The sequence below is a fragment of the Rhagoletis zephyria genome, unplaced genomic scaffold (genome assembly GCF_001687245.7).
Source record: "Rhagoletis zephyria isolate East Lansing unplaced genomic scaffold, Rhagoletis_zephyria_1.1 Rzeph_scaffold_01676, whole genome shotgun sequence".
Lineage (NCBI taxonomy): Eukaryota > Metazoa > Arthropoda > Insecta > Diptera > Tephritidae > Rhagoletis > Rhagoletis zephyria.
The window spans coordinates 89,881-112,677 of record NW_016158760.1 but is presented as its reverse complement, the minus strand read 5'-3'; the positions used below and the strand labels follow the sequence as shown (position 1 = coordinate 112,677).

Below are 22,797 nucleotides of genomic sequence, written 5' to 3'. Positions count from 1 at the left end.
AATATAAATTTTAAAAATTTTTGAAACTATCCTCATTTTGGTTACTTTATTTGCAGATTTATGATGAATCGAATGTGCTGCAAGATGGCACATTGATTGATTTGTGTGGTGCCACGCTGCTTTGGCGCTCGGCCGAGGGCTTACAACATTCGCCGGTTTGTAGGAGAGCGTACAGCTTTTGCTCCAGTACACTTACATATTATATTACTAAGCTACGTTTTTTTCCCCCCATTTCAGACCAAACGCGATTTGGAAAAGTTAATTGATGAAATCAACGCTGGACGTCCGCAATGTCCGGTCGGTTTGAATACCTTAGTAATACCTAGAAAAGTGAATATCGGTGATCAAGTGAATCAGCCTTATGTGTACTTAAATTGCGGACATGTACAGGGTATGTGCTTAGCTGCTTTCCGACAGCATCAAAATATTTTGTTGTATTTTATTTTTTTTTTAATTATATTTGCTTACAGGTCATCACGATTGGGGGCAGGATAAGAGTACTGGTGCCCGTCGCTGTCCCATGTGCCTCGAAGTTGGTCCGGTCGTTACGCTTTGTATGGGTTTGGAACCGGCCTTTTACGTTGATGTTGGTGCACCCACGTACGCTTTTAATCCATGCGGTCACATGGCGACTGAGAAGACAGTCAAGTAAGCATGAATATAAAAGCAAATGGCTTCGTAGTTAGCTCGATGAATGTAATTTTATGAACTGCCACTGAGATTCATATGGTAACCACGATTGTGTGTGCCACTCACTTGAAATCAAAGTTCCCTATTTCTTAAAGTAAACAAGCTTTTATCCTGGCATACCATTTGTTTTTTATAAACGAAAATTATGATGACGCATTAACTCCGTTACGTCTGTCAGTCTATTTAGTAAGAATGAACAAGGATTAGAGTTGCTTCGACTCCAGCTACGGACATGGAAAATAGTAAAACGATGTATTTACTTCATATATTCATAAATACATGACTGCGATTCCAAGAAGCTGTATTGGATCAGTTGTAAAGCTGCCAACAATCGCTGACAGCTTCAACCATACCAGTTTATAGAAAGAATGTTGTATTCCTCTATCGCTCTATACATAAATAATTTCCGATACTATGATCGTAATTTCATTTCAAATGAAGCCTTACTGCCGTTGCAAGATACAACGTTCTGGAGTGCCAGTTAGTGCCGAAATTCGATCTGCAGTTTAATAGCTTTAAATTTCTCTATAAACCATGTTTTTTGTAAAACCTCTTTCATAGTCGGACAGATAGCACAAGCCTGAGGCATTTGTCTAACCCTTAACCATAAGAACTCCCCTGAAAGATGCAAAAAAAACAAAAACACGAATCAAAACAAAATTTTAAAATATAAAAACTCTCCTGAAAAAAAAACAAAAAGTGTAACAAAAAATAAAAATAAAATAGTTCGCCTAGGACACACTACTGTGTATAGTGAAATTTCTTTAGATTCATTTCTACGTCACTTTATATAGCCGAAATTTGCCTTTATTTATTTTTAGTTATTTTCATTGACATTTCTTCATCTTTCACAGGTACTGGGCAAATGTTGACATACCGCATGGCACTAACGGTTTTCAAGCGGTCTGTCCCTTCTGTGCGACGCCACTGGATGGCTCATCTGGTTATATAAAGTTGATTTTCCAAGATAATTTAGATTAAATTAGCATAAAATAGTTTATATTTAATTAAAAAGTAAACAAAACATACATATTTTGAGTGCATGCAAAGCGAAATGTTGTAGTTTATCGGCATAAATGTCCAAAAAATTGAAAGTAGATAATATTTTGCTGCGAAAGGGCTTTTGGACATTTTCAAAGCAGTTTAATGTGTTTCATAAAGAAATGCCATTATTGTATAAACCTTTTGAGTTTAAATTTATGTACATATACATAAGTGTTTTCATTTTTTTTACGCGTTGGCTGAAAAGCTTTAACATAATATTTCTTATTTATTTGCCATTTGTGCAAAAATATTTACAAATTATTTTAAACATAACATAAACTGAAAAATTTACATACATATATATATATATAATATATACAATATGTATAGTACATAAATGGAAATGATGAGATACAAGGAAGTATTACAAAAACACAAAGAATATAACAATAATATACATACAAGAAGGCGCATCTAGTTTTTAAAAATCGCAAGGAGAATAAAATAGAAATTGAGAAAGTACGAAATGGTTGCAGATAAAATTGCAGAACTGCAAAGTTACGACTTGATATCGAAAGTTAATAATGCATTGTAATGAATTGTAAAGGAATGTAAAAAATAAAGAACATAAAATAAGTAATGTGAAATTTATAATATGCATTGTACGATTTAAGGCGAACACACACACACACACAAAACTTATAAGTGAATGCGGCACCAGCTTGCATACACTTAACACAAGCATTATGAATACATAAATTAAACTTACATCAAAGTGTAATGGAAACTAAAATAAGATCTAACTACGGTACTATGAATGTAAGGCAATTTAGAGCTAAGGTTACTGCGAGGCAAATATGCAGGATGCGTATGTACGTTTGTGCATACATATCGTCATCATCAATGCCTGAGTTCCTTTAAAAAAATTTTATTTTAACAGAAGCAGCAAATCTTTTAAAACTATTTTTATATCTTTCATGAACATAGTTGTAATATCGAGGCCTAACCGCCAAAATTACGTAAGCGACTATTTTTCAAAATTTAATTTTTGATGCAGACGCATCTAGATCCTCTAGGAATATTTCTGCATCAAAAAGAAAATTTTGAAAAAAAATGTCGCTTACGTTATTTTAGCGGCTAGGGCTCGATATCTTTGGTCCGTTGGCATCAGAAGAAGAAGATTTTTGCATTGATAATGACGATATGTAACATGCATGTACATAGTTATGTACATACGCCACTAACACGTGAATAGATGCACTCATGCACATACCTACATAGACAAGAATGCATTCAACAGCCAAATGCATACTTATGTACAGTTTATAATCGTAAATAACAATAGCTGATGCAGTACTTTTTTGCGAACTCTCACAGTAAATTGAGATTTTCCGTCTAATTTCGTAATGTCTAAGATCTTTGTGTTTGGTACCTTTTCGGTTACGGGCAATGTGAGTGCAATTTTAATACTGTCATCAAAAGCTTTTTAATTTCTCTAAATAAGGTAAAACAAGAAAGAAAAAAAACAAAAGCAAAAGGCAAATATGCAAATATATTTAATTACAAATTGAATGAAGAAAAAATAGTAAAAATGTATCCTTTAACTAAATTCAAACCAAAATCTTAATGTGGCTTCATGCGCAAATGTAATTGTAAAAATTAAAATTAATTCATTAAAATTAAATCTATTAAGTAAACATTTAACTGAATTGTGAGATTTAGAAATTTATGTATGCACAATTTGTGTGTGTGTTTAGAATTTAAATAAATTACTTTGCAAATGTAACGATTAATTGTATTCAGAGAACAATGTAAACAACAACAAAAACCAGATGTGTTTATGCAGTATATTTCGTTTGAAAATACAAAAAAAAAAAATACTTAAACACATATGTATGTATATTAGCAAAAAACTACGTTCAAGCTGAAATATGTTCGCAAATTTATTAAATTTTATTAAAAACGTAAACTTGTATTGCATAATTTTAAAACTAGCTTTCCAATAGAAAAATATTGCATTAAACATTTTAACATAATCTAATTTCATAAATTATTTTTAATTTTGATTTGCAACTCCACACAAATTGGTTCAAAAATACATATTTATTTCAGCATACTTGCGATGCCAGTTACTTATTTTAGTTGCCTTTACGAAGATTAATTAAAGCATTATTAAGAGGGGCCGAAAGCAGTCAGATATCAAGAATTTTATTTCTGGATCATAAAAAATAGTAATTTTTATTTTGGGAATTTTATTTTTTTCGATTCGATTTTTATTCGTTATGATGGAGATGGCGTTTTTATGATCGATTTCAATATTGTATGATTTAATAAATTTAATCTAAAAGTAACGGTTGCAATATGATGGAGAAAGTCAAAATCAAAAATTGCGTTCAAAAGTTGATCGAAATAATAAAAATCATAAAACAACGGCTAAATTTGATGGAATAAATGTAAATTCAATATTAACGGTTAAATTATAATTTCTATTTTATAGAGCATATCCGTTACGGACGCTGTTATTAAGTTTTTCAATTGTCCAAAAAAAAAAATAATAAATTTTTCTTCATCGACATACAACATTGCGACGTATTGGCGCGGAAGAAGTTGAGAATATCTATAAAAAATATGCTATTTTTTCTAAGCGCTATTCAATAAGTGTGTTAAAGTACTTTAAGTTAATACATAATATAATTAATTACCGTTACTAATGCTGCGCTTGTAATCACGTTTTTGGTAAAGAAATTATCGACGTTTACAATTGCATATGTATGTATTTTTTATGCGTTGAAATTAAATTTTTTTATTTGTTTGTTTTAAAATCTAGGCCTAAATTTAATGATACGTTAATGTTAACAATGAAAAAAAAAAGAAGGAAAAACAAATAATCAAATAATCAGGGCTATCACTGAATCCACCGCTCTCCGATTTTTCTTGAAATCTATGAGTTTTTTTATCGCTGAATTCAATGAGCTTCCGTAGCAATTCAGATGCAGTGTTCGCATTTTCGTAGATTCCATGAAAATCGGACTACAGTGGATTGAATTATAGCTCCGAATAAATAAATCCTTATATTGAATATCTTTAGAATTTAAATAAAAGAGTGTAATTAAATTTACTGAATTCTATGATAAATAAAGATCAAATGAACTGAATACAAACGTAAAATACAGATTTTGTTTTATTACAAATTGAATACAAAGTAGGCCTGGCAAAATATTTTTTTTTATTTTCACTTTTATTTCACCATATTTTGGTTAAAAGAAAAATACTGAAAAAAATATATTCACCCAAACTCAAAAAATATAATGGATAATCGCATGAGGCCATTGCCTGAAAATTTTAAAATGCACTTAATGGCATTGTGTTACTATGATAGCACTGCCGAGTAATCATAGTCAACTAATGTACAGTAGACTGCATCACTCCCCATACAACAAAAAATCGGTACTGTTTTTCCACTGGAATTATAAAATTTATTACATTTTAAGGCTTTCACTAAAATATCTCGCAAAAATTTGAGATTTACGTAAGCTGAACCGATTTGAAAATACCTCCAAAAATTTATTTTTTTTATTAATAAAAACAGTTTTTTTTTAATATTTTTTGAAAAAATTACCTCAGAAGACTAAACAGTTTAAGCTTAAAAAGTTTGCATAAAAATATTTCAAAAAAATTGTTTACGTAATCATAATAATAAGATTTTTGATGTTGTTTTTGCACTTTTTTCAAAAACTGGTTTAAGAAAAACTTAAAGAACCCAGCCAAAACCTTACCAATTTAGACTTATGAGGTAAGGTATTCTCTCACCCTTTTAATTTATTTGCGAATAAGCTCATTCAAATTATGGAGGAGGAAGGTAAGACAAACGAGTGTCATTCCATGTTGAATTAAGATGTGTTGGTATTGAATAAAGAAAAAAATGGGACGTGAATGATTTTTTTTTGCAAAGAATTAAAAAGGGTGAGAAAATACCTACTGATACCTCATAAGTCTAAATCGGTAAAGTTTTGGAGCAGTGATTCAAGTTTTTCTTACACAAATCTTTGAAAAAAGTTAAAAAACAGCATCAAAAATCTCATTATTATGATTCCGTTGATAAATTTTTTTTTTATATTTTCATGTAGATTTTTTAAGCTTAAACTGTTTTCTCATTTGTGATGCAGTCTAATGTACAGTAGTCGAAAAAATTATAGCCGCACCAAATTTTCACAAGTTTTTAAATATTATTTTTGTTTTTTTTTTTGGTTAAGTTTTTATAGTTCATTCTTAAACATGGTCCGTATAAATACAAGTTTAAAGGCAGGATCACACGATTGGGTATTTGCCAAAATTTGATGCAAATCGCATCCCAAATATTTTTTATCCTTATCACGAAAATTAATTTGTTGAAATTTTGCAAAATAACATCGCTGTATTGTTTTTTTTTTATTTTTTATTTGTTTTTTCTGCCAATAGCCCAATATAAAAATGTATCAATCTGTACAAATGTACCAATCGAGTGCGACTGCATTAAAAATTTATGCAATTTAAAAATGTTGATAATATTGGCAATCACTTCACCTTTAAGTATCCTTTACAATTCCTTTTAAAGAAAAACTCAACTCGCCGACATAAAGTGAAAACAATTTCTTTTTTATGTTTTATTATCTTCAATAATATTCATATTACATTCAATATAAGACAGATGCAATGTGTTTATAACCATTTTATTGTATTTATGTATGTATGTATGTATGTACGAAGGTAATCATTTTTCGTTTACTTCATTGTTCTGACATCTACTTGCAATTCGTGAAAACTTATTTTTTTTTTTTGGCTTCGTCTTTAATTTCGGCTTTGACTTTTGAATACAATTACATAATTAATTGCCTTTTAGGTTTTGCACATAAACAGCAAATTTTGATCGAAACATTTTCGTATTTTTTTTTTATATTATTTTTTTTTGTTTTTATTGTCAATGTTGCAATGCATTTTTTTCAGTGTTTGCAATGTGCATGGTTGAGAATGTTTGCATTTTTATTGTTTTTACAAGTTTAAAAATGTTTTGAAATGACAAAGTATACATGTACTTTAAATACATATTTTATACTTTGAGCGCTTTCTTCTAAATTTTATATTTTAACACTTCATGTACGTGTCTGTATCCGGACTGTTTTGTATTTACATAACATGCCATTGCGGTTCGTGAATTTTATTACAGATTTTTAATTTGCTTTTGCAAATAAATTTAATTTTCTATCGCAATTTTTTTTTGTGAATCTTTGTTTTTTTTTTTGAAGTTTCCAGTTGGCTTTTGAAACTAAATTTACTTTTCTGTCGCAACTTTTTTATGTTAATTTTTGTTTTTTTTTTGCAGCAGTTTTCTATTGTTAAATCACTAAAATGTATGCCTTTTTGTTTGCGCTGTGCTATGCTAGTGTGTTTACAAATTCTAATTTTTTTTATGATACCTACATAAATTTGTATGTAGTATGTGTGTTATGCTTTGTTATGAATTGTTCATTATACATATTTCATTATGCTTTTAATTTATTTTAATTTTTTTTATTTGTGAATTTTCGAATACATGCAAAATCGTCCTTTTTATATTCAAACATGTTTGTGTATGTATGTATGTATGTATGTATGTAATTTCTGTTTAGAAGAGTGAAAAAGCTCATGCATTTTACATAATTAATTATTTTTTGTTTTGTTTTTTGTTTGGAGTGAAGTTACAGTAGTTTCTTTATCGTTCTTTTTCTCTATTTAATGTAATTGGAATTTGTGATTTAGGATTAAATTTAAATAGTTATGATTTTTTTTTGTTCAAGTTGCTATTTGAATTAGTTAGCAAATATTCACAGTGAGTGAGTTGAATGAGAACAATAGAGCTATCTAAAAATCTTCCTAAACATATCATTTACTTATAAAACTAAGTTTTAATACTAGCACATTTATTATTACTTGTTTTAATTTAATTGTGTTTAGGTGTTCTTTTAATGAATTTTTCTAATTTACAAACTGGAAATAAACAGATAGCGTTCATATTCTAATAGTTCTTATCTGCATATATACAGCTTTGTGTGCAATGGTTTTCTTCATAATATGTATATACATCCATCTGTAGATAAGTATGCATACATTCTATGTAACATACCCGGAGATAACTTCTAGTATAAATAAAATTATAGGTTAGGTAAGGTTATGTTATTTTGGAGCTCGTCGAGCTACGAATAAGCTCTCAATCAAATCTGTGCTGGACTTCCGCTTGGGAAATGAACTACTATGTACTTCCATACTAGCTAGATTCTTGATCTCTTTGCCATCATCAGACCGGCCATAACTCCAATAGATGCTGGGGCTTTCCTAGTATAAGGACGAAATGCAATTAGAAAAGAGCTCAAAACGGATAGATGAAGTGTGAGAGAACAACACAAGCAAATTTTCCTTTGCAGCGGGCGCTGCAACAGGACCATGTCAAACTAGTTAGTGCTTAGATTCCAACTTCTGGTCAAACTAATCCGAAAGGAGAAACTGAGATTTATCACAGAAGTTGTCACAAATAAGTGCAGATTTTGAAATCATCTGCATAAACTAGAAATTTGTACATATGTATGAGTGTTATTTCGTTCCTTCCAACTCTTCTTGTCGAACAAGTGTTTGCGAAGAGCAGAGAGTAAGAGAGATCTCAAGCGGCCTCATAATTTTCTTCTAGGACGTCAGTTGTAGCATCTTTAAAGGAACTTGGGTCGCTCTCTACTTGATCTTCCTAATACAGTGGTAGCTTTACTCATTTCCTACCACCACATCGAATACTTTTTTGTACGACGCGCAAAATGTGCTCAATTTGCTTTGATTCTGCTGTAATTTATTTTTTGTGCTATTTTTGCTTAGGGATGAAAAAATCTGAAAAACCGCGTAGAGTGCTAAAGTGCCACGCCCACTACCATAGAGGCGGAAATGGTAAATGCTATACGATTTTAATGAGGTGTGGTTTGCAGCTTAGTTCAAACCAGAAGTCGGCCTAGTGTACCGCCTAACAGCCATACAAAAGCCAATATGAAAACCAATGTTTCTTAAAACTAGGTTAGGCATCGATAATTGCAACACAGAATGCATGCATGTACATAAGAGTGCATCACCAAAAAAAAAGTTGCGGCTTTTCCACCGGAATTACAACGTTTATTATATTTGAAGACATGAAGAGAGCTGGACCGATTTGAAAATACCTTAAAAAATGGAATTTTTTATGAATAAGAATAGTTTCTTAAAGAACTTTTCGAAAAATTGTTGACAAAACAGATTAAGCTTAAAAAGCTGCATAAATATAGTCTAAATCGGAATAGTTTAGGTTCAGTTATTCAAGTTTTTTTTATACCAATCTGTGAAAAAAGTTAAAAACCAGCATCAAAAATCACTTTATTACGATTCCATTGAACACTGTTTTAATTTTTTTTTTATATTTCGATGCAAACTTTTAAGCTTAACCCGTATTGTCATTTAAAAAGATTTTTTTTCAAAAAAATTTTTTAGAAAATAAAAACTCCATTTTTGGAGGTACATATTTTCAAATTGGTCCAGCTAACGTAAATCTTAATATTTTTCGCAAATATTTTGGTGGAAGTCTGTAAATATAATACCAATGGTAACACCGTACCGACTTTTTTGCATGGAGAGTGATCCAGTCTAATGTACATATGTAAGTATGTACATATGTATGTGCATTTGTTGTTGAATATGTACATATGTATGTATGTTTTGTGACATTTTTGTATGTATGTATGTACGCATATAAATATGCTCGTTGTGTGCGTTTTTACAAACTATTTTATTTTTTCATCTACTTCGCTATTAAGTTTTGTGCATTTGTCTATTTTAGCTGCAAGTTTTTTTTTTTCATTGCTATGGCGAGTCATTTCACATTTGTGCGTTTCTATTGAGGGCGAAGTACATACGATATATGCATAACAAACAAACTCAAAAGTTAAATTATGAAAAACTTTTAGATAAGCTTTGATAAACTTTGTAGGCTTTGTACACTTCTTTAGCAAGCGAGTGTTTCTTCGAACATTAGTTATTAGTGGAGAATTTTACTGAAATTTTTTTATAACTAAACTTTTTTTTATAGTTAAATAAAATTGAGCAAAACGTACGAGTGAAGTAATAATTAATTATTTAAAAGACGAATATTCACTCAAATTACGCCAAGAAAGCATTGAACTATTCAATATTGAGCAAAAAGAAGTGTTGGTATAATTCTTTATTTAGATGAATTTTCTATTCGGAGACATATCCAGCGCGAAAAGCTTAAATCAAAGTTTTTGAAGCATTTTTTTTAATTTTTTTGGCTCATTTGAAACACTAAAAGCTCCATTAAAAATTAATATTAATACTAAAAAAACTTACCAGTTTTTTCATTAAAAAAAGGAAAGAACTAAAGATTGTACTGTCTTTAGCTATCTTTCATGGATATAAAAAGAAAAACTAAAACTTAAGAATGTGTCCATGTGAACAAAGCAGTTCACAGTGTCGTGGGAAAGCCGTATAAGGGTTGAAATCTCGCAAGCTGTCAGCACTTCATAGATTGCGCACAGCTTACTTCTGGGCTAGAAAGGCCGCTTTCTGCAGGTAGGCAAAAACCAAGAATCAATCTTAGGCAAAAGCGATTTCCAAAGATTAAATCTATGTACATATACATACATTAAGGTGGAGTAAAATTACGCTTTTGTTTGGAATACCTGCAGAAAGCTGCCTTTTCAGCCCAGTAATAAAGGGCTTATCGTTTATTTAGAACTGCCCCAACAGGATCAAATTTGAAATGGAGAAAACCCGATGGTGGCGATATTTGACAAGTTGATCCCAATCGCTCCTCTTTTTTGCCTTACAAGAGTGTGAAATTTTAAGAAACGAACACAAAATTTTCTCAGCCTTTGCATTTAATTTAGAATCGAACACGAAAAGAGAAACGGCCAATCAAAAGGCAACATTTTTGCGTAGAAACGAAATCACCATAAATCAAATTTAATAATAAATAAATAAATAAAGTATGAAATTACATACATTTTGTAATGTGGAAAACGTCGCTATCTTGCCGGTAGCTCCAAAATAAATGTTCTTGGTAACAGTATTTTTTTGAAATAAAAATTTAAGTTTAGGGGGTGCAAAATTAAAACGGTTAATTAAAGTGACAATATGTATTTCACCAATATAATTTGCTTTGAGAATCTTTGCTTTTTAAATAGAAAAATAATTTTGTTTATTACTGCATAGTTTTGATTTTTTGCCGCATTTTAATTTGTTTGCTTTTATTTCATTCAGTACAGCATCAAATCCAATGTACTTCACTTTGTTCTTATTGTATGTTTTTGTTGATTTATTTCCTTTATACACGTTTTTTTATGATTTAATTTATTTATTTTAAAATAGTTGAGCTTCAAAATGCTAGCGCATTTATCTAACCTACACACATTTTTTCTACTTGTATTAGCCTAAATATACATACGTACATATTAATATAACTACAATTATTAGTATATTTTATTGTCAAAAATTTATATTACAAAAAGTTTTATTATTTGTTATTGTCTTAGTAGAATTTCAACCCTTTTAAGAATTAATAACTTATGTATTATAAACACCGATTATTTAAAAAAAAAAAAAAAAACATTTACAAAGTATTAAAAAATATGAAATTCTAGAAATCTGAATTAAATAACTGATGAATAAAAGGTAAGGTATTAAAATATAAATTTTCAATTATGCCAATAATTTAAGTTTCTTCACGATTTATGCACTCCAATTTACTTTGCTTCACACGCATGAATGACTTATATTAAATGCCACGTTTGCGTTTACTATTTTGACGTTTAGGTCCTTAGCGTTGCCAGTTGGAGCCAGGGTTGCCGTTTTGGGCTTTTCCTACCAAAATTGATAGGTTTTTATCTCGTTGGTAGGATGGTATTTAGGACGCTTAAAATTTTGGTAGGTTTCTTTGCTCACAAAACAGAAAACATCTCTGGTTTTTTGCAGTGTGCCAGTTTGTCAGCAGCTGTGAGTAGGCTAGTCAAATTGGGACAATATCAGTTTTACCCTCATTCTGCTTCTTGCATGGGTTGCAACTGTTTGCCGTTATATCAAACAAGTTAAAAAAAAAGATGTTGCTTACTGTTATAGGCAGAATTTTAACAATTACATTCGGCAAGTCTCTGAACTCCGTAGACGCTATAAAAAGTTTTATCCATTGCGTATCTAAAGGGATATCAAGTGATTGAATTGATGGATGTATAGGCAGATTTATTAAATAGATATTTTTCTTCGAAGTGCAGTTGCGAATCGATAATAGTTTCAACAATGACACGGTTGTTAAAATATTTTAAATGGCACTAGAAGAGCTATTCGGCTACCTAAGCCTTTTTTGTTTGTTTGTATTTAATGCTTCAAATGCCGTTTTCATCAATAAAATGAATGGTAGTAAAGAATCCGTTTTGGTAGATTTTTTGAACCAGCTCTTGGTAGAAAAAAAAAACCAGTGGTAACCCTGGTTGGAGCTAGTTTTCACGCTTTTGCTTCCGTCGTTTTCGCACATAATTTTTGCAGTTTTGCAAGTGGTTAACTCACTCCATCTATTTAGCCCTGAAGAGCCTAATCATATTATCGTCTATTTCGTTGTACAAGTGTTGAAGTGGTCTACGAATGTAGTTTGTCTGTTCGAGTGTCACACTGGTGGCGTTCTTGGCAGTCTCATCTGCTAATTTCGTGATCTCTTTTGAGCGTCATGTATTGAAGTAGCAGTTATAACCATTGGTGTTTGCCCAGGTGCTCCCAAGTTCAAATAAATCAAATGATATCTTTTAAGTAAGTTTTTTTTTTCAGAATGGCTGTTGAAACATGTGTAAAGTTATATTAAAAAAATTTCAAATCTAAGAGAAACCGTCAACTTAAGCAATTTAAAATTTGACAATTTAGAGACCAAATTTACGAAAAAAAAAAAAATCAAATCAGTTGCTCTGCTGCTGTTCATTATGCCTTGGGAAGTCCATTGGAATCAATAGTTTTCGCGGAATTAAAACACGCTTTGTATGATCGTCGCCTCCATGACTGTAGGGACGCTAAAATGACACAAGAAAATACTGGGACACATAACCTTACCCCCCTATTATGAATTTCCATACGATAGACAATAACCGCTTGCAAGCGTATCGTAGAAATTAGTTTTCGTATTATTCTTTTCAAGCGCCCGACAGATGTATTATTTTTAATGTCGGTGGTTTTTGTTCACTTTTTATCGTTAACCGTTAGGCTAACTATCGGATTTGCTACAACGAACATCGGTTGATAATACGGGTAACAGAATGCAAGCGTTTATCGTGCATCATACGAATTCATAATATGGGGGTTAATGTTGAGATTGCGGATCTGTACACCATTTTTCTATATCAGTTCAATTTTCCAAGATACTTTCGTGGATGAGTAAATATGTACGAGGACTTTCATGTACGACGTGGCGTATGAGTAACATAATTTCCTGTCCATGCAAGAAATATGCAAGAAATTATTTCATCGACCTTTAGTTATAGATGTTTTTTTCTGGTTTCTTTTCGAGCCTGAGGTCAAGTTTTTGTTTTTGTTTTACAAGTGTCCGATATTTCGATATTCAGAAAAAAACATTCTTTCCTGTCCCTATATCATACAAAATATTATTGCATACGCGGTTTTGTTCTTTAAACGACGATATGTATTCATTTGACCATTCACAACTTCTTTATTTATCTATCGATTTTCATCGTTGGTAGCATTTTTTTTTTGCAAAAGAACAAACTTTACTGCAAACAATGTTGAAGTCTGATTTTTCTATAAAGATTGAAATATCTTGGGTAAATGACCATATCTAGAAAAACGGTATACGGATCCGTATTCTTCGTGTTTCGGCGTTTTTTGTGTCATTTTCAAACTTGAGATTTAGCTAATAAATTTTCAAAAAATCCTGTAACCATTTTCCCCATTATGGTTTTTAGAAGTTAATTAAAAGTGGCAGAGACTGTCCTTATTGTTATAAGATAAATAGAATTCCATGTCATGCCATTGAAATTCGCTCAAAATTTCCATTCAGCCGTATAACGCAATTATATATATTCATTTTGGCATTTGTTTTTTTTTATCTAGCTTCCAATAGAATACTCGGCTTAAAAAAAATAAAAAATGTAAAATATTTTATAACTCTAACGGCCAAAGAACCCGAAGTACATCTCCTTAGAGAGGTTTATTATAAGCCAACTCGTAAATTTAAAATACAAAACTTAAAAACAACCTGCATTTCTTATAGAACATTAAAAAAAATCTATAATCTGGTCAAAGCGAAAATGGTTACTGCGGCATCGAAGGAAACGATACAGACCAGGCTTCTTTCGGTAGAAAAGGTAAAAATAAATTTACTGCATTTTGTATACAATTTTCGCTTCAGCCCAATATCCTCCTCTGGCTATGCACTGTGAATTTGGCCCTTAGAGGTTTCCGCTTTTCATAGCGTGCGGTTCTGCCTGGTTCCCTATATCTTGTACATATGTATGTACCTAACTTTAATTAGCATGAAAACTAAATAAATAAAAATAAAATAAATATTTTCCAGTTAAGAAATTTATTTAGTTAAAACATATGTAGCTTTGAAAATTGTAAAGTGTTAAAATTTAAAGTAAAAAATTAAAATATGCGCACATACTTAAATATTTTTTTCAAAATTGTGATCAATCGAAATAATATGAAACAATTTTGTGATACAAATATAAATCGCTAACTTAGAGGGAAAAGTTGCTAAGTCCACTTTTTCAAAAAATATATATATATTTATATATAGCTTCATGCCAGAAGCAAAAACAATTACAAATGCATAACTTTTTTAAAAACCGAACCAACTGCTTTGTATCTAACCATTTTTATTCAGTGATATGCATATTTGTTAAGTCCAAAATATTCACAGAAAATTTGATAATTCCCAGATGATACAAACACTTTTCATTAACATTGTGGAATTTAATTCGTTCGGAATTGAAGTAGGCGAAATTTTTTATTAACATTGTTGCATACCAAGTGTTCGAAGAAAATGAGTTTAAAAGTTTTTTTATTCTCTGATGTAAAATTTAAAAAAAAATTGGACATGGCAATTTTTCAATCTAATGCCGAATTTCCACTACGCATCGAAATGACAAAAAACGTATGCCATTAAAAAAAAAAATTCTTGTGGAAATAAACTTAATGACTATTTTTTGATGTAATAACACGATTATTTTTTAATCACCGATCTTGTCATTCGTCATTTTTGCCATTTAATGCCTATTGGAAATCCAGCATAAGTTATATATGTATAACTTTAATTTAAAATTATTGAAAATATCGAACATTATAGTTAGCAAGGTGTCATTTTCTTAAATTTTTTCAAAATTATCCTAAATATTCAAACCCAGGCTCATTTGCTATAATTGCGATATTTTTTATTTTTTTATAAAACTCTTTGTTACGATATATAAGGATTTACATATGTACATATGTGGAAGGACATCGAGAGAATTTCTCGAATTCAGATATCTTTTGCAAATAAAGAATCACGTTTTTTCCGAACTTTTTTAATGACTACCTACTCTCTTTAAGATATACAATGCAAATACTGCATTTTTCTCAACAAGTATTTAGGTAATAGTAACCAAATAGATAATGTAGCTATAACCAATTCATGTGCTAAGATAAACATATTTCGTTGACAATGCTAGACTCTTTTCTCAGTGTAGATATATCGTTCAGATTTAGGGGATTGTTTAGGTCAAAAATCTTATTTCCAAACAAGTGGATTTTGGATTGGGACTCGTTTTGAAAACATATTAAAATCAGGTTTTAAAACCCCCATAGCCCAAGCAAAGATAACAAACACAAAAATCTCCATACAAAAAAATTGGGTTTTACAGCAGATTCTGAATACCTTGCCGACCGCTAAAAATGGCAAAGTCCTCAATAAAATCGAATTTTTTAACTTGGGTCCTAAAAAATTTGCTAAACAAATGTTGTTGAGCAAAGGATATTCTACCGAAATCGACAATAAAATTTTCATTTGGTTAACTTTAGTCCTAAAACTGACGCGCCCATTTACATATGGGTTTATCGCCTTAAGCAAAAATTTTGCCGAACAAACATTTTTACTGTATGGATATTCTATCGGAATCCGCAAAAAAAATTACATGCTCACAAACGCACGTTTTTGACACCTTGCTAATTATAGTGTACACACTTTTTTCTTATTTCTTTGCACCACATTTAATATATATAAAAATTCAGAGTTGATCAGTAATACTATTAGTGCCCATACAATGTATGTATGGATGTATGTGCGCATTTTAATTAAAAATGTGTACACATGTATGTCTGTACATAAATTTTTTTCACGCCGTGCTGTGTAGGTTTTTAAAACCCACTCGCGCAGCTTGAAAATTTCTTTGTTTAATGAATATATAAGGTATTAATGTATGTTTGGTTGTATTTAAAGTTAAAGTACATTAATTACCGTAAATTTTAATATTACATTTTAAATTTTTTTTCTTATTATTATTTTTTTTTTTGGTTGTAGATTTTATTGTCTCACATTAACGTTTAGTTTTTGTTGTTTGTTTTTGTGTTTTGTTTTGCTTTTAATTGAACAATTTTCTTTACACTTCTGCAATTTGCGTTTGCAATTTTTCTTTGTTGATAATTTTTGCAACTAGACTCCATTATTGTCTTGTGTCAACATTTTATTGTCAGCTTAAGTGCTAAAAAATTTTCATATAATCCATTGTACAATACATAATATTATTATAAAAAATTATTTCTCATCCTATAGAATACATCAATTTACAATTTTTTTTTTTTTGCTCCATTATTCTTTGCTTACACAAATATCCACACTACAACTATAAGAAAAACCCAGAGACCAAAAGTTGTAAAAACTTTAAGAAAAAAAATAAATTAAAAATTTATTACATATTTTATTGTCAGTATTTTAAGTATTTAAGTTGGTTAGCTTATTTGGTTGTGTTTTTTTTTTTTTTTACCTTACAAAATACAAACAAAAAGTTTGCAGCGTACACTTTTCCAGCTATCCAGTTAAGTGTGCCATCATCAGCGTCCACGCACCGGTACAAAGTTCAATAGAGGCCTACCTTAATACTTTTTTCGCATTTTTGTGTATGTAAGTACAATACTTGTGTGTAAGTATGTATACTCACTACGTCGCACACATTCGCTGAGGATTCAATAATCATGCACACAAAATCAACCGTTTTGTTTTCTTTTTTTTTTTTTTTTTGATTATTACTCGTAGTTTTGTTTTACTACATTTCTCTTTAAAATTATTGTCAAGATATGTTTTTAGATGATATTAGCCTGGTTGTTTGGTTTGCAAAACTTTCAGTTTGTTGAAACTTTCGAAGCGAAAACGTTTTTGGGCCTATCAAAATGCGCGCAAAATATGTATGTAGATTGAGTGAGACGCTTTGAAATGTTGTAAGTGGCGTGGCTACTCGCACGTTTTTGAACCTATAGGTGAGATCGAAAATCAATAATCATAATAATAGCTCTTTAAATTTGAATTTCTTTTTCACATTTTCGATAGTTTGAAAAGGATATGTTCATTGTAACTATATTTAAATACTTTTAATAGCCTTGATATGCGCTCATTCAGGATATGCTCTACTTCATTAAGAGGATATGTTCTCGTACGATAAAACGTAAATTGGAATGCTTAATTTACAATCCATATATGGCACACTTTGATTGGTCTCTTGAACATTTTTCACTTCGCATTTAAAAAAATTTACTAACTGCTTCGCGATATTGCCGACTATCAGGCAATTATCGACAAACTGAAAACATTTTGCGTCACAAACAGGCTAACAAGTGCTGAAACTGTGCACACAATCGCATTTGTGATGGTCAGCTGTAGTAGCGCAGCGGACGAGTCCTTGGCATCGATGACGTGTATCTTCCAGCCAAGATTTTGATGAGTGAAGCACTAGAAATAAAATTAGAGGAATTATATTTAACTAAATAGTATATGCATATGTAAATAAAAAGATAAATAAATATGAAGGTGGGATTGGTAGCTCGGTTTTCGATATCTTCCACATTACTTATAACACTGTAGTAACGCTAAGTTGACACACAAAAAACACCGAGACACGTAAACTTAATTTTGGGTCATTGATTAGGGATCTGTTTACCGTTTTTCTAGGTCAGGTCATTTTCTCATGATATTTTCATTTTATGCTTGCATTGTTGTTGAAAAAAAATTCAAACTTTAACGGGGAAAAAATTTAAAAATAACACAGTCGTACATGGCGTATGAGTAAAACATTATTTCGTGCTCATACCTCATACAAAAAATAAAACGTACTGATATTAACATGGTACAAATCATTACGCATTTTCATTTGACCATTCACAACTTTGATTATTTATTGTAAAAGAAGTGGCTTTAAACAAATGAAAAACGAAATAAGAAATCTTTAATTACAAAACAAAACCGACTTTAATTATCACATAAACATTTAAGAGTACCGTTAATTTCTTCATGATTCAATGATCTGATCTAAGCCAAAGTGATATGGGACCACCTCTGTGGTACTACCTTTTCTTTAAAAAAAAAACGTCGTCCAAAGTTATGTGGTAACATATCAAAAAAAAAAATAAATCCGACGAATTGATAACCTCCTTCTTTTCTTGAAGCCGGTTAATTAAAAAACAGTCTATTATTTTTTGAATTTTTTTCCAGTTATGGTTTGAATTTCTTTCTTGGGAAAATTACCTGATCTATGTAGAAAAACAAAATACAGATTCGTAATCCACGACTCAAAATTAAGTCCATGTGTTTCGGCGTTTTTTGTATCATTTAAAAACTTGAGATTCACCCTAAATTATTATGTAATTATTTAGTGTTATTAGACCAACTGATTTCTTCTTAATTCATTCGCCTTAAATGTATATATTTTCTGTTTGCTTTTACTGATTTGACAGCATTCCCGCCAAAAGCAAAGACAAAGTACATGAATTGTTGTTATTGTATTGTTGCTACCATCTTGTATAAATATGCCTTGGCATAAAATATATTCAGCTGAATTTAGGAATGAATGTCGAAGAAGAGCGTAAAACGTGGACTTTGTTGTGGGTTTCTTCCATATAAAAATAATTTTTAGACGCTTGAAACTTGCACATTATCAGACTAAAATTGGATGGGTTAAAATACTGCATACTCAAAAAAATCTAAAACTTCAGAGAAAAAAGTTTGAAATTTAGGTAAAATTTTTTGAATTTTTTTTGTCCTTTACAAAGTTTTTAACTTTGGTTTATTTATATGGGTTTTGTTAGAGAATGAACTGTACTTTAGCTGAAAATTCTTAAAATTAAATAATTAAACATAAGCGGATGGGATATTCATGGCAAGAGAGTTTCATTTTCTGCCACACCCTTCGCTAGTTTCCAACAATAAAATATAATGTAATCTGAAACTTAATTTATCAGACGGCTCTACATATTTTTCGAGAAATCTTGCATATACCAGTTGCGTTCCTTATCTCCCAGAAATAGTCAGAAAAAGTCCGAAGTAATCAGATTTAGTCCGAAAAGCCTTCCTTAACTCGAAAATGACAGCAAAAATGAGAGAACAACACACAGTGAGAGTGACTCTCTTCAGTCCGAAGTAGGCAGATTTAGTCAGAAGAACTTTTGCTGGCAAACTCTTGAAAAGTGTCAAACTCAACTAAGTTTAAATTAGCGGAAATTAAAGAATACACAAAAAGGGAGAGTAATCTACAAAGCAAAAAAAAGTGAATTGAAAGTAGAAGCAGGCCAAAAATAATTGATATAGTAAGTGTTTATTGTGCTTGGGCTTGTGTTTTGTACATACATTTCCATACATTGCCATTCTTTGGACTAAAAATTGGTTTTATGCGTTCCTTTACTTTTTCCTGTTATTCTCTTTTAGTGAGGGCATTTTGCTTACGTTCTTGCATTTTGACACTTTTCAGATTTTAGTCCGAAAAGATAAGGAACGGACATAAAGAATCAAAACACGAAAGTATCAAAAATAATTACTATTTAAGGGATATAAAAAGAAATCTTAAAACTCGATGTATAGTTTTAGTAAGTTTAAAATTTAGAACACCTACATATATTCGGTTCTTATTAGCCTAAAGATTGCCTGCCTCTGGCATAGAGTCGTGCGATTTTATTTTTTTTATATTTTTTTTGATGAATGAATGTATATCAGAATCGCAGCGCCACCAGTGAGCAAAACTATATATCTATTTGGCCTGCCACTTTTAGCTATTTCATTTGCCTCGCTACCAGAGCTGATTAAAAAAATCAGAACAAATCAACCTCTAAAACAATAAAACCGATAAGTTAGAGATATAAGGGGTAAGTTAAGATTTCTGTCCAACAGATTAAACAATGGAGCATTATTCTATCCTTTCTAAACCCGACCAAAAAATTATCAGAGCCCTTCCTGAACTTACTAACCAACCAAAAGGAAAAATCTACCCATTTTACATAAATCGAAAGCCCATAATGGCTGCGGCAAAAACAGAGGGGAACGAGAATCTCTCCCTGGAACAACCAATTTCCCTACAATTTATTTGTTCCACTGTCTCACCTGATAATAGAGCAGATCCGGTGCATCCAATGGTACTGTCCAATTCAAATAACCCGGCTCGCCCTCATCACAATCCAACATCACCGTCTTCATATATTCCTCAAAGGTTTCGATCTCGGCTGAGCGATCAACAGTGCGATGCACCCATTCACAATATCGGCCAACTATGAAAACAGAAACAATGATTTCTTCTACTTTTAGAGATTTCCCATTTGTTTTTTTTTTCAAATTTAACTTACCTGCAGTTGGTATTGGATTACCATCCTCATCGAATTCCACGCCGGCATAAGTCTTTTGTTTGCTTAATTCAAGGCCAATCTTTTGTCCTAGACCACCTTCTGGTGAGTCCGTAATATAGAATGGATGGTATCTGTGAATTAGGAAGTTAAAAAAGTGCATATGTATTTGGGTTGTAACAAGCGTTCGCCTTTTTTATTACCTAGCTGGTTGCGCGGGATTATTACCGCCTTCGACATGGAACTCATAAGTTTTGCCACGCTGCACCGTTATCTCTGGTATCAGCTGGTCGTTCAAGTACCAAGAAATACCCCACGACGGAATGCCGGTGATTGGTGTATAGCCACGCTTGCCACCTGTAGGGCCAATACGTGCTGTGAACACAGTCGCATTATCAATTTTGCGAGTAGGCCATGGCGTGGGACCACTCTCATCTTTGAGGCCGTACAGTGAATTCTTGCAGGAATGGTCATTCTTGAGGGAGAACAAAAAAAATCATAAAATACGTTTTATACAACGTTCTGGGAGTACTCTTCTTTAGCTTACCCGCGATGAGAAGTTAATGCGCACATCTTCGACTGTGTGATCGGTGCCGGTGTGCGAATGTGCATTCGCCTCCTTGCGACTGTTCAGCGGCCCGATCGCAGCAATTACAGATACTTCGCGATCGATTGGTATAGCGAAATCATAAATTGGTTCATTGGTTTGTATGAGACGTTTATACCGTATGCTCGTCACACCATTCTTTCGATCGCCGCTCACTGGAAAAAAGTATAAACAACCTTACTCACACAATAGTATGTAGAAAAACATTTGAAGTTTACGCACGAACAACAACGTCATTGCGTCCACCGATGCGTTCGTCTGGACAGGCGCCATGTTGGCCATCGCATTGCGATAGGTCGGAGATGAAGTAGTCTTCGGCACGGAAGACGCGTGCGGTGGTATCGTAGAAGGCCACAACCACATCGGATTGCGACATCTGAGCGCGCCCATTAGCGCCCGACAGACCAAAGGCCATATACTGATCCTCGCCGATGCGACCGAACAGCTCAATTTGTATGTATTCACCTTGTATCTCCCATTTGACTTGCAACTTGTTGGCTATGATTTCACGACAGTTGGCGTAGACAGGGCGGGGCGTTGTGGTGGTCTAGAAGAGTAAAGTGGAGGGAAAGGGTTGTTAAATAATCAGATCGATTAAAAATGTAAGTAATATTTACATATGTTGTATGTACAGGTCGTATGAATGAACTACGAAACGCTTTGGTAGTCTAAACTAATACTTACAGGTGTATACCACCATGGAGGCTAATGCATACGAAAGATAAGAATATAATGTTTAATGAGATTTTTGTATGGCGATTATTTGATTACAAAGTGCGCGCGTAAAATGCTTACGATAAAATGAATGCAAAATGAATTTACAGAACGAGATTCGGAGGGGTCAACTAAATGTCTGTATGTAACTACATACATATGTACATAAAAACGAAAGAGGAACATCAACCAAAAAGTGCTGAAAATATACCGAATCACTGTAATTATTTACTGCATCAAACATATAATTTACCGTTATCTTAGTTTGTCCCAACGCTGGCGGCACATCCAAATCTTTGGGTATAAAAACATGTCCAAAGTTATGTCTATACTCCACACACCAAACCGACAGCCAATCGATATCGTAAACGGTTAACGAACCGGGCAGCTGGATTTCAATATCTTCGCCCTGATAGCCACGCAAAGGCTCGAGTGAGCCCACTTCATTGGGCACCTATAGCGATTCGGAATTTAATGATTATTAATGAGCAATTCTCTTTTTAAATCCTTAAGTCCTTAATAGTATGTATACATATATTTATTTATGAAAAAACTCACCTTCACGCCCATTATGTTGGGCTCGCTACCGTTGCCAACCCAGAAGTAGGCATCTGGACCAGCGCCATCGTAGTGCAAATTTGGTATGTAGAAAGTTTTGGCATCCAAGACACTTATGTTGCTTGAACGTAGTCCATGCGCCAGACGCTTGAACTCCGGTAGGACGCGTGGCTTTGGAACATCGAGATTAGGTGGGATGAAAACTTCACCGAAATCAACCTGTTATGAAAGACATAAAATATAGATGAGTTAAGGTAGAAGGAGACGAAATTGTGGAAAATTTATAGTTTTCGTTAAACAAATTTATGTCAATAATATAAATAGGTAAATAGGTAAGAAGTAGGGAATAACTCTAATAT

General features: G+C 31.9%; 2 protein-coding genes across 3 annotated transcripts in view; one reads left to right on the top strand and one right to left on the bottom strand.

Annotated features, from left to right (window-relative positions):
- Nucleotides 1–56: 56 nt before the first annotated feature.
- Nucleotides 57–1,671, top strand: LOC108364806 (protein pellino; the record flags this gene model as incomplete). Its single annotated transcript, XM_017618653.1, has 4 exons — nucleotides 57–155; nucleotides 238–391; nucleotides 471–648; nucleotides 1,545–1,671. Coding segments are annotated over 4 exons (558 nt in total), but the record flags the coding sequence as incomplete, so codon positions are not given.
- A 15,312-nt stretch (nucleotides 1,672–16,983) lies between these two features.
- LOC108364805 (protein Skeletor, isoforms B/C) overlaps nucleotides 16,984–22,797 on the bottom strand; it is an 86,951-nt gene continuing 81,137 nt past the window's right edge. The window contains exons 6-14 of one of the 2 annotated variants that reach the window (XM_017618651.1): nucleotides 22,439–22,657; nucleotides 22,134–22,334; nucleotides 21,851–21,871; nucleotides 21,389–21,713; nucleotides 21,107–21,321; nucleotides 20,763–21,034; nucleotides 20,563–20,693; nucleotides 20,324–20,487; nucleotides 16,984–17,686 (exon numbers count right to left, since the gene is read on the bottom strand). In XM_017618651.1, the coding sequence (XP_017474140.1) occupies nucleotides 17,519–17,686; nucleotides 20,324–20,487; nucleotides 20,563–20,693; nucleotides 20,763–21,034; nucleotides 21,107–21,321; nucleotides 21,389–21,713; nucleotides 21,851–21,871; nucleotides 22,134–22,334; nucleotides 22,439–22,657 (1,716 nt within the window). In that variant the 3' untranslated portion in view covers nucleotides 16,984–17,518. The remainder of the gene's footprint in view (nucleotides 17,687–20,323; nucleotides 20,488–20,562; nucleotides 20,694–20,762; nucleotides 21,035–21,106; nucleotides 21,322–21,388; nucleotides 21,714–21,850; nucleotides 21,872–22,133; nucleotides 22,335–22,438; nucleotides 22,658–22,797) is intronic. The other variant, XM_017618652.1, reaches the window with a different exon arrangement.